The sequence below is a fragment of the Trichosurus vulpecula genome, chromosome 2 (genome assembly GCF_011100635.1).
Source record: "Trichosurus vulpecula isolate mTriVul1 chromosome 2, mTriVul1.pri, whole genome shotgun sequence".
Taxonomy (NCBI): Eukaryota; Metazoa; Chordata; class Mammalia; order Diprotodontia; family Phalangeridae; genus Trichosurus; species Trichosurus vulpecula.
Genome location: NC_050574.1, coordinates 381,515,013 through 381,527,819, shown reverse-complemented (window position 1 = coordinate 381,527,819; position 12,807 = coordinate 381,515,013). Strand labels below are relative to the sequence as shown.

At 35.1% G+C, this 12,807-nt stretch overlaps 1 protein-coding gene across 1 annotated transcript in view; it reads left to right on the top strand.

The window, feature by feature from the left end:
* The window catches only part of TMPRSS2 (transmembrane serine protease 2), a 73,433-nt gene that overhangs the window by 40,509 nt on the left and 20,117 nt on the right, over positions 1-12,807 (top strand). The window contains exons 7-10 of the mRNA XM_036744151.1: positions 1,132-1,175; positions 3,986-4,157; positions 9,577-9,752; positions 11,020-11,115. Coding sequence (XP_036600046.1) covers positions 1,132-1,175; positions 3,986-4,157; positions 9,577-9,752; positions 11,020-11,115 — 488 coding nt within the window. The remainder of the gene's footprint in view (positions 1-1,131; positions 1,176-3,985; positions 4,158-9,576; positions 9,753-11,019; positions 11,116-12,807) is intronic.

Genomic DNA, 12,807 nt, shown 5'->3' with positions numbered 1-12,807 from the left:
GAGAAGTAATTTTATATTGCCAAAAGTTGTATGTCCTTCTAAGGAGAAGGGTAATATTTTTTCCAAACAAAAAGGGCATTCTCTCCTGCATGTAGCTTTAAAAAATAAAACAAAACCTTTTCTGCTTTCTATGAACCTTATTTACTCCCCAGTTCATTTTATTTCTATAAGAGTTACTACCTATGTTAGCTAGCCAGGTGCTGGCTTTTGGTGGTAAGTACCCTAATTCTCCTTTATGATGAGTGGAAAGCCTGGGAGTGGGGCCGTATATCAATCTGTCTCTTAATTCCCTGGATTCCTAGTTCTATTTTTACAGAAAATAAATAAGACTAGCATAGCCTTGAAGAAAGTAATATGCACATGTCCTAGTACATCCATTTATAAAAGCCTGATTTATTAGGTTACACACCTAATAAACAAAGCACAATTGGTGGATGGGTTATAAGCTTTGAGTGTCTTCCTGCCTTGGTTAAATATTCAGTTCTGCAGGCAAGAAAAATCAGTGGGGGGAGAGGAGGGGAGGAGAAGGGGAAGGGAGACACACACACACACACACACACACACACACACACACAATATTTTTACACAAATCCATTGATACACAACTTTTATTCCTCATTGATACATCTAGAGTCTATCTGCTGTTACTTTAACAACAATATCTGTTGAACTAATCTCATTATTTTGAGAGCTTTTCTTTTTAATTTGTGTTTCTTCTTTTATTCTTTCTTTACTTCTCCTTATTCCCCAGTATGGCAGAATTGCCATTTTCTCATCTGACAGCGTACGTGTTGGCGTCCCAAATGTAGAATTTTGATTTTATTTTACTTTTCTCCAAGAAAAATCATTGGTTTTACTGTTTACATCTAGGAATGGCATCAAAGTTATGAGCACAATTGTTTGAAAATAAATGTCTTCCTTAAGGAATAGTACAAGAGGATCCTAGAACCCAATACTCTCATTTGAGTAATTTTTACTTTTTATCAATGAGAAATATATATATATTTTTACTTCATCTTGTTAATTCTTGGGAGTAAAGAAAAGAGAATATTTGAAAGCATGAGAGTTTCTTAAATATTCTGGAAATGATGTTCATAATTTATGACAATTATTTTTGTTCTTCTTTCCTAGTAACGTCTGTTTCTCAAAAACGGTGGTATCTCTCCGATGCATAGGTTAGTATTTTTAATTTTTTTTTTCCTAGGATAGAATGTCATACTAATTATATCTAATACTGCTTAGAAACCCTCCCACCAAAATAATGTATTTGAAAATAGCCTAATTGAAAATACAGCTCCTAGAAAGTAAGGCATCAATAGCAACTCAAGAAACCCTCTTGAATCAGAATTTCAGTCTATATGTTAACGATGATCAAAGGGAAATAGACATCTTGTACACCCAAGATCTCTTGGGGCAGTTTGCCACTGTAGTTTCTTGAGTTAGGAGAGTGAGGTGGTCAAACTTCTACTTTAGGAAAATTACTTTTGTGGTTGTCTGGAGGATAGATGGGAGAAGGGAGAGATGGTCAGAACAGAGATACCAATTAGGAGGCTGTTACCATAGTCCAGGCAAAAGATAGCAATGTCTTCAACTAGAGTGATCTCTGTGTGAGTGCAAATAATGTACATAAGAGATGTTGGCAAGGTAGATTTGGCAACTGTTTGGATAGGGGTGGTGGTGAAGAGGAGGGAAGATTGAAGGATGACTGAGGTTGTGAATCTACATGACTGGAAGGATGGTGGTATCCTAAACACAAATTGAAAAGCTAAGAGGATGGAGTATTTAGCAACTGTAATGTAATACAAAGAACACTGAATTTAGGAGGCAAAGGCAAGGAGACTTGCCCTAGTAAGAGCAAGTCACCTCATTTGAAATAATAAATGATACCTCACATTTTAGGGCACCTAGGTGGCACAGTGAATAAAGAGCCAGGCCTGAAACCAGCCCGGAATCAGGAAGACTTCAGTTCAAATCTAGCCTCAGACGCTTACTAGCTATGTGACCCTGGGCAAGTTATTTAACCTTCTCTTCCTTAGTTTCTTCATCTGTAAAATGAGCTGGAGAAGAAAATGGCAACCCACTCTAGTACCTTTGCCAAGAAAACCTGAAATGGGGTCACAAAGAGTTAGACTTGACTGAACAACAGCCACCTCATGTTTTATTATGTTCCGAGGTTTGTGAAATGCTGACATTTGTTCTGTCAGGTTGATAATATAACTACTAATATTCCTATTTTATAAATGAGGAAGCTCTGGCTTTGTGGTTAATGGCTACCAGTGTGGATGCTTGTGTGATAGTGTCCTAGAGAATCACAGTCATTGTTCATATTAGTATTTTTCATATAGGGTTCACAAGGCACTATTGAGATACTGTGATGGAGATCCTTATAGATTCCATTCTCATTCTCCAGTACAAGTAGAGAATGGTCGCCACTAAGATGACTGAGGAGGTGCTGGATTATGAGCTGATAGAGAGTAGAAGGAAAACTTTGACACAACAAAGTATAGCCTCGTGTTCTATGATGTAGTTGAAGCATTTTAGTGCAGTAGCTGGGGTACTTGAATCAGAGATGGAGTGAATAATTGAGAAAAGATAATAAGTAGAGATATGCACAGCTTTATTCCATCTACTTGTTTACCCAACAGCTAGCTCTAAGAGGACAATGAACAGAGCATTGAACACACAAGTTTGGGCTTTCTACCTGCTTTGAAATGTCCAGGAGTCGCATTTAACAACAATGCTCTGGGGTAAATAAGTTCATCAAAGCCATCCTGGAAGATGGGAGCCTATCTTTTCGTTGGATTTCTATAGAAAGCAAAAATGGCTTTGTTTCAGACCAAGAAATAGATTGGTTCAGGTCAGAGGAAAGTCAGAGATGGATTGAATGCACAGTTCATATTCCAGGCAAAGTGAAAAGTCACTTTTTCACAAAAGTTTCACCAGTTCCCAATTACTTATAGGATAAAATACAGACCCCTTAGTCTGGAATTTAAGGTCTTCCCACAATCCAACTCCAACTTACTTTGTATCCTTATTTCAAACTACTTCCTTTCATGTCTGGTTCATTCTAGAAAATTGGACTATAAGCTGTTTTCTGATCTCATCCTGATCTCTCACCTCCTTGTTCATGTAGATCAGAGGTTTCCATACTTATTTGGCCTACCACCCCTTTAAAAAAATTATTCAGCACCTCCCTGGAAACCTACTTTCTTTAAACCTTTAAGAGTTTTTGGAAATTTACATAATTTCAAAAAGACATAAAATATATATATTTTTAAAAAATGATGCATCTTAAATTTAATTATTTATTGTAAATTTGTGGGGTTTTTCCTGCATTGAAATTTTGATGATGTAATATTGCATCATGTAAATGTACAGTATTGTATTATAAATAAGTCATTACACACACATATACCTGCCACTGCATGCTAGACTTCCCAAAAATGTACAACACCCTTGCCTGCCAACACTTGCTTGTTAAGACCTGTCAGCAGACTGGACCACTGATCAGTTATTTCTTGCATTTTATGTGTTTATTTGGAAAATAATGTAATCACTACAACTTTTACTCTGTTACACAACAGATGAAACATGTACGAATGGTTTTTCAAATTTTTCTTCTATTCTCTTCTTTCCTTATGTTTTCACCACCCCCTTATTTTTATTCAACACCCCCCAATTGCACCTGAGGCTACTGCCCTGCTTTGCACCATGGAGGGATAGGGGTGGCAGCCATCATTCCAATGCCTCCCAGGGGATGTTGTAGATGTAGATCAATACCTGTAAAACATTCTCTCCTTAACTTTTCAGATGTTTGAAAGAAGGGAACAGGTTATATAAATCTGTCTATCCACCCAACTCTTTACCAAAATAAAGATTCTACTATGAAAAATCACACTCAGTTCTGTGGAACTGGAACTGTTTTTGTTGGTGCTTAAACTTCATAAGTGTACTGGGGGGTTTATATTTTAATTTTTGCCTTTAGAATGTGGTACAGTGATGAAGGCGAATCGAATGAACAGGATTGTAGGTGGGACAAATGCTGCTCCAGGGGAATGGCCATGGCAAGTCAGCCTTCATGTCCAAGGTGTCCATGTCTGTGGTGGCTCTATCATTACTCCTGAATGGATTGTAACAGCAGCTCATTGTGTGGAAGAGTAAGTATTTAATCAGTCATTCCACAGAGCTCTTGTATTCCCATCACTTTTTCTCCCTGTTCCAGCTGTGTGTTCACTCAGAGTTGTCAAAGGAGGATCAGAACTGGAAGTTTTGAATTGGTAAAAGTCAAGCTCATATTTAAGGGATTTAAGGAAGAGAAATTTGCTTTGTACTTGATCTGGAAGAAACAACTTGTGCATTCAACTATTTTATTTATTTTTTTCCTCAAGAATTTGTTCAACTTGTTATAGCTTTACAATGATCTTCCTTCATGCAGAGTGATTGATATAAAATTATGGAGCTGGAAAGGACTTAGAAATTGAACAACCATTCATTGAGCATGTAAGGCTCACAAATGAAGAAAAAACTTAGACCCCCCCCCCCAAAAAAAAACTTACCATTTTATTGGAGGTAAGAAAATGTAGCATATAAGTAGAGGAGTAAGTATAAGGTAATTTGAGAGGGAAAGAGCACAAACACCTGAAACCTCTCATTTTCCTTTTTTGTCAACTTTGCCAGTTTTACAGATTTGAAGTGAAACCAGAGTCTGAGTTGTTATAATTTACATTTCTCTAATTATTAGTGATTTGGAGCATTTGCATTTTTTAAAATGACTCTTACCAACTTGAATTTCTTCGAAAACTGCCTGTTCAAAATCATTTTTTTTTATTAATCAAGGAATGGATTTTTTTTCTTATAATTTTGAATTACTTTTTTATCATCAAAACAAGACTTCTCTCAGAGAAATTTTGCTGCTGTTTTTTCCCAGTTTATTTCCTTTCTCTTTATTTATATTTTTTTTATGTGCAGAACTCTTTTAACTTTATGCAATCAAAATATAAAAGAAAAATATAAAGATTTCCTTAGGAAGCCTGCCCCAGTCCCCTCTAATTCTAGTGCCTTCCTTCCATTGATTATCCAGTTTATTCTATATATAGTTTGTACATAGTCATTTGCATGTTGTCTCTCTTGTTAGACTGTGAGCTCCTTGAGGGCAGGGACAGTCTTTTTCATTTCTTTGTATTCTCAGCGCTTAGCACAGTGCTTGGCAAATTATTGTCATAGTTGAGTTATTTCAGTTGTCTCACTCTTTGGGACCTCATTTGGGATTTTCTTGGCAAAGACACTGGAGTGGTTTTCCATTTCCTTCTCCAGCTTATATTACAGGTGAGGAACTGAGGCAAAGACGGTTTAGTGACTTGCTCGGGGCAGCTAATAAGTGTCTGAAGCCAGATTTGAACTCTGGTCCTCTTGACTCCAAGGCTAGGGTTCTATGCACTGCACTGCACCACCTAGCTGCCCCTTGCTTGGCACAGAGTAAGTAATAAATGTTTATTGACTGACTGACCACTGATTTATTAATCTGTTTTTAAAATCAGCACCAAATTGTTTTAATGATACTGTTATGTAGTATAATTTGTGTTCTGGCACTGTGATGCTCTCCCTTCATTTCTCTATCTTTTCATTAATTTATTTTGAGATTCTTGACCCTTTTTTCTTCCATATGAAGTACTTCTTTGGTAATTGTTATCAATTGATTGGTATGGCATTAAATAAGCAAAGTATTGTTCGCTATATTGTCATTTTCATTATGTTGTCTCATCCTATCCAATAGTACTTAATATTTTACCAATTATTTAGGCCTTTATTTTTGTAAGAAGTTGCTTATAGTTGTATTGTGTATATCTTGTTTATGTATTGGAAAATATGCTGTGAAATATTTTATACATTTCTTAATAATTTTAAATGGATTATCTTAAATCTATTTTAATTGCATCATTATTAAATAACTGCCCTGATAGAGTTAGTTGTCTCTAGTCTCATACTACCCTCAAAAGATTCTCCTATTTAATCTCTTCCCCAGATGGTACAAAAATCCTCATCTGCCCTTTTAAAACATTGTTTTACTTAACACTTTAATAAAACCAATGAATTTTACAAGTTGTGCCTTTTTTACATGTTGTCTCCCCCATTAGAATGTGAGCTTCTTGAGGGCAGGCAGGGACTGTTTTTGCCTTTATTTCAATCCCAAATGCTTACTTTATTGCTTACCACTAATACATGATAAATACAAAGGCCCTACTTTATGAGTTAAAGAGTTACTATTTGACAAAATTTTAGAGGAAATTGGACAGCAGTATGGAAGAAATTAGATTTATTTTAATACTTCACACATATACAAAGGTGTCTCCAATATTAAATGTCATATCATAAACAAATGAGAAAAAAGAAAAAAATTGCCTGTCAGATCAATGAATAGGATAAAAATTCTTGATCATGAGAAGAAAAAAATGGATAATTTTGATTGTATAACATTTTTAAAGTTTTTGCACAAACTTTTAAAGGGAAAATTAATTAGGAAAAATCTTTTCATTAAATTTCTCTGATAAAGGTCTTATTTCTTTTTTTAAAAAAATTAATTTATTTTTAGTTTTCAACATTCAGATTTTACAAGATTTTGAGTTCTAAATTTTTCCACCTCCGTCCTCTCCCTAGCCCCCAAGACAGCATGCAATCTGATAATAGGCTATACATGTAAAATTATATTAAACGTATTTCCACATAATCACGTTGTAAAGAAGGATCTGAACCAAAGGGAAAAACCATGAGAAAGAAAAAAACAAAAGAAAAAAAGAGAAAATAGTATGTGTCAATTTGCATTCAGATTCCATAGTTCTTTTTGTGGATGTGGATAGCATTTTCCATCATGAGTCTTTTGGAATTGTCTTAGATCGTTGCATGGCTGAGAAGACCTAAGTCTATCACAGTTAGTCATTGCACAATGTTGCTGTTACTGTGTATGATATTCTCCCAATTCTGCTTACTTCACTCAGCATCAGTTCATGTAAGTCTTTCCAGGTTTTTCTGAAGTTTGCCTGCTCTTCATTTTTTATAGCACAATAGTATTCCATTACATTCATATACTACAATTTGTTCAGCCATTCCCTAATTGATGGGCATCACCTCAACTTCCAATTCTTGGCCTCCACAAAAAGAGCTGCTATAAATATTTTTGTACATGTGAGTCCTTTTCCTATTTTTATGATCTCTTTGGGATACAAACCTAGTAGTGGTATTGCTGGATCAAAGGGTATACACAGTTTTATAGCCCTTTGGACTAATGGTTTTATTTTCAAGAGTGATGAAGAACTGATTCAAATTTATAATAAAAAATAGCCCATCCCCAATTGATAAATAGTCTTTATATGTGAACAAACAGGTCACAAGGGAAGAAACCTGGTCTATATATATAGAAATATTTTTTTTAAAAAAAGTTCCAAATAGCACTTAATTGGAAGAAGTCAAATTTATGTGACTAATATTTCAAAGCAATCCATTAGACTGAAACATGCTACCCATTACAGAGAAATAATGGATGTATAATGCAAAATGAGATTTTTTTTGGTAAATAGCCTTTGAGGGAATATTTAGGTTGACTATACATATTTGCTACCAGATATTTATTTTTCTTTTCTTTTTTTTCCTTTTGGGGTGGGGTTGGGAGGAGAGAAAATAGATACCTATTAACTAAAAAATAGAGAGGTAGGAAGGGGTGCTACAGATGGGAAATGTTGCATGCATTTTCAAATGAAGTATTATGAGTTTTATATAACTGACTATTTTACCTTGTTATAAGAGATCTCTCATGAAGTAGATGTAATCTGTAAATATAAAACCCCAAATACATCCATAAAACTTAAAAATTTGCAAAGACAACACTGATAAAAGACATTGCACAATTTCCCCTGTTTCCTGTACTAGGTGTGGTTCTTGCAAGGTTTGTTAGTTTTATACTACTTGTAAGTGTTTAAATGTCTTCCCTACAGACCGGGCTAACACTTTTATAGCTAGGTATCCTCTTTAAATAATTTGACCACCCCAGTTAACTTTCTTAGTCTCTTACACCAACCCATCACCTTCACTTTCATCTTACCCCACCCACCAATCCACTCTGCAGCTTTACCATCTGCTCTTATCTTGTTTTTGCTTACTGTGCTTTTTCTTGCCAAGTTCTCTTTTTCTTCCATAACTTCCTCTTTAGTTCCTACTTCTCAGTCATCTTTGATCCATTTTCTCCCTTTTATACCCTCCTGTCACCCTTCATCCCGTTCCTCTTTCATCCAGAAAATGGAATTAGGATCTAGAGATCATTCTTCACATATTCCTCAATTTCTGCCAGATTTCTCCTCCTTGAATTTTCCTTCTCATTCAGGTAAAAAGTCATTTTGTCTTCTACTCTTCTTTTTCCTGTAACTCATGAAGCTGTAAGTAGACTTGATCTCTTGGGTCCTCAGTTTTCTCATCTATAAAATAATGGGGTTCGGACATTGATGTCTAATGCTCCTTCAAGTTTTATCATTCTCTATATTTATTCTATTGGACTACTCTAGGAGAAGGAAAAATATGCTGATGGATATTTTTAGTTGAGCAAATGAAATCATGGATGTAGACAGGGAAAAGATTGTACCTGCGATTTCATTGGTATAAGGTACTCCTCTACCAAAGCAGGCCAGCACCTTCTCTGCCCTGTGTGATCTTAGATAGATACCTAGAACAGGATGAGATTAAATGACTTGCCCAGTGTCATAGAACTGGTATGCATCAGAAGCAGGACTTGAATGAAGATCTTCCTAGCTTTGAGGTAGGTCTCTATCCATTACAACAAATGTAATCTATTAATATCCCAAGGTCCTAGAATCTGGTATTGGAAGGGATCATAGGTGTTGAGTCAAGTACTTTGCAAACCTTTGAGTGTCTGAAAAATTTTCCTAGTTGTCATCATCATCATCATCATTATCATAACAACCTTGACAAGTAGTCATCTACTCTTTTCTTAAAGAGCTACAGGTATAGGGAAATTACTTTTCCATTTAATTTTTTATATAGTTCCTTATACTGATCTGAAATCTACAAGCCTAAAACCTCTATCCATTGGTCTTAATTCCTAAGGTCAAGTAGAATAACGTTTATGTTTGAAATTCCACTGATAGAGATCATACTAAGACTTTTTGGTCTCCATTTTAAAAATAAACCAAACAAGGAATAATAAAAAACACATACACAACAAAACTAAGAGAGGAGAATAACACCTAGGCAGGATATTGATAAGATTGATAAGACCAAAATGTTCTAAATTTCTGAAATTTTATAGTAAGATGTAAGTAATATAGTAGTCAATTTTTTTCTGTTCTTGTATTTTTGACATTTTAGCTCTCATTGCCCACCTCATACATTCTCCTTGGCTATATGTAGCCCTCTCTGTTGTGATGTAGGCAACAGCATTCTGTAGTAACATACACTGGTTTGTTATGGTTAGAACTCATTCAATTCTTGTATATGTGGTTCTTTAAAAGAAAAGATATCCAGATTAGTGTTTAGATTTACTATACTTGAGATTCCTTGGTTTGTTTTTTTCAGACCTCTTTCCAATCCCCGATATTGGACAGCATTTGCTGGAATTTTGAGGCAATCTGTGATGTTCTATGGAAGTGGATATAAAGTGCAAAAAATAATTTCTCATCCAAGTTATGATTCTAAAACTAAGAACAATGATGTTGCTCTTATGAAGTTGCAAACACCATTTGTATTTAATGGTATGTATTTACTCTTCACTTTATGGTGTACAGTAATTTAGTGGAAAAATATTTTTAATAAATTCTCCCCCTCCAAAAAAAATTGAAAAAAGTTCTCTGTTAGTAGGAGAGAATTAAAGATGGATTTTGCAAGGAGTAAACCGTCCCTCTTAAACCACCCCTTTCTCCCCTGGCCCAAATAGCAGTTGACAATTTCAGTTGTTTGTCTGACATCACCTGAAAAAATACCCTTAATATTGCTATGGTTATGGGATTTTCCTCCCCAATTCATTAAGTTAGCACTATGTGCCAGGCACATATGCCAAGGATACAAAGGAAAAAGCAAATACATTCCCTGCTCTTAAGAAGCTTACATTTGATTGGAGGAAACAGCATGCACATAAATTGGTACACATACAGTACATACAGAGTAGATGGAAGATAACCTTAGAGAGGAAGTCACTAGCATCTAGGGAGACCCAGAAAGACTAAGCTAAGCCTTAATGGAAGCTAGAGATTAAGGTATAGTTTATAAGAGAGAATATTCCAGGCACATGGGATGTGGATATTGTGTTTCATCACACTCTTATCTATTTTCACAAAGATGCAAAGGCAGCGGGATCATAGGATGACTGATTTTGGCTGTCTACTCCAACCCCCTCATTTTACAGATGATGAAACTGAAGCCCAGGGAGGTTAAATCACAGGTTAAATGGCAAAGTGGGAATTTTAAACCAGGTCCTCTAACTCCATATAAAGCATACTTTCAACTGAAATCATAAAGCCTCAATATAGGAAATAGTATTTTGAAGCTAATTTGAAGCTATTTGGACTTTTTATTTTGCACTTTTAGAAACAGTCCTAATATATAATATCATTTGTAACTAGAACAGGGAAAAGTATAACCAGTCCTCTTATGTACTTTGTATTATTGTCATCCATGTGATTCTGTTGTTCCCCACTAGAAGTAGGGCTGTGACAGTGGAGGCATGATCTTGAAATTTTGTTTCATTATTCATTCAACAGACGTCAGATGCTTACTATGTGCAGAGTTTATATTAGGTACTGAGGAAAATAAAAAGTTTAGATAGGACACAATCCCTTTCCTTATGGGGTCTATTGCCTTGTATATTCTAGTAAAATATCATCAGCTTGGGGTATGGTGACAGTCTTGTGGTGCCCAGTTGTATTTCTTGGAGAAAAAGAAGTGAAAGAAATGGTCTTTTTTCAGAGTATTTCACAAATGTGAGAATGGACTATCTTGTTTTATGTTCTTATTTCAAAACAGAAAAGATAAGACCAGTGTGTTTGCCTAACCCAGGAATGATGTTTGAACCCACACAATTATGTTGGATATCAGGATGGGGTGCAACCTATGAAAAAGGTGAGATGGTCATTTCTAAGAAGTAATGATTTGGAGTTCAAATTTTAGTTAATTGGTTGTTTAGCAAGGAATATAGTCAAAATATTGTAGCATATAGTAACTACTTCATAATCATACAATTAGTATGGATTATTGCTAAACCTACAATTATAGGTTACACTAAAGCAGAAAAGACACAAAGATAGGGAAAGTTAAGCTAACATAAAATCGAAGTTCTAAAGGGCTAGCCTTTACCATGGTGGCAGGGTTGGGGTGGAGTTTGCTAGGAGGATTTTTGAGATGGGGAGTAGAGACTATGATTGACTGTTTCTGACATAAACAACTTGGAATGGCTTCTAATCAGTAAAAATAAATGCTAGCATTATTTCTGTATAATTGATGTTTTAAGGCCAGGTTCCTTATGCCTCAAATATCTGAGATAGGTATAGAACTGTGGGCCAAAGTTGGGTCTGCCTGAATCTAATTGTGTGACTTTTTGAGGAAAGGCAATGCAGTTTCTTCAACAATTGTGATTCATTTTATTATTAGGGACAAAGTCCCAAGTTCTGTGTTTTTTCCCCTGCCCCATATGAAATACACCTCTTCTGTATCAGTGTTGCTCTTTTTCTCCTAAGATTTGTTTTCCATTCCTGCTTCACTCTTCTTCTCACTGACAGAAATTATTTACAGAGAATCATGGTAATGGAGTAGGGACACAGAAATAAGTTCCTAGGGAATATCTTCAGCGTGTAAATGGTATATCTGTCACCTAGTGGTGGGTAGCAGATGTTGATCTTCTGCATTCCTAAGTATTTCAAAGCTATTTATCTTCATAATGTTGTTTTTATTGTTTAAATTGTTATTCTGATCCTGCTCACTTCACCATGCATCATTCTATACAAGTATATTTGCTCCATAAAAGTATTTCTTTAAAATCATCATTTCTTCGTGTGTATATGTATATATGTATACACACATATGAATATATATGGCCTATACATGTATGTATGTATATATTTAAACCCACATATAAACATGGCCAGCATGTGTAATTTTTTTCTATTTATGTTTGTAACAAGGGTATTGTTTTTCTTTCTTTTACAATGGTAGGAGGAGAAGGGCAAAAGTGAGAGGCAGAGAAAGCAGAATTCCAACTTATTGAAAAAATAAAATTTAATTAAAAACATTCTATGGAGAGAAAGACGTTTACACTGGCAAGTATAATATAAAGGAATAATATCAAGAAGTACAAAGGAAGGGTCCAAAGTGTTACAGGAAATTTCAGAAGGAAGAGATTACTTTCACTAGGAGAGGAGAGTGGTTAGCAAAGTGATACCTTATGTTGGCCTGGAAGGAAAGGATGGACTTTGAAATGCAAAAACAAGGAAGGATACACTTAAGGAATAGAAAATAACATAAGGAAAGGCATAAGCAGTGATGTGCTGTGGCCAGCTCAAACCAGCTTGCTATATTTTGATTAAGTAATTGATAAATTTTCGGTGCCAGCATTTATACCCTAGAAATCATCAAATGATTTATTTTTTAAGAAAGTGTTAGAAAATTATTAATAATGCAGATTAAATTTATATATATATATTTTCCCTAGAGAACTGGTTGTTAAACACTTACCAGCATGCCAATGAACATAACAAGTGGAATGCTGGAAAGAACAAAAATAGAGAACACGGGGAAGGAAAAAGTGTGGGTGAAATG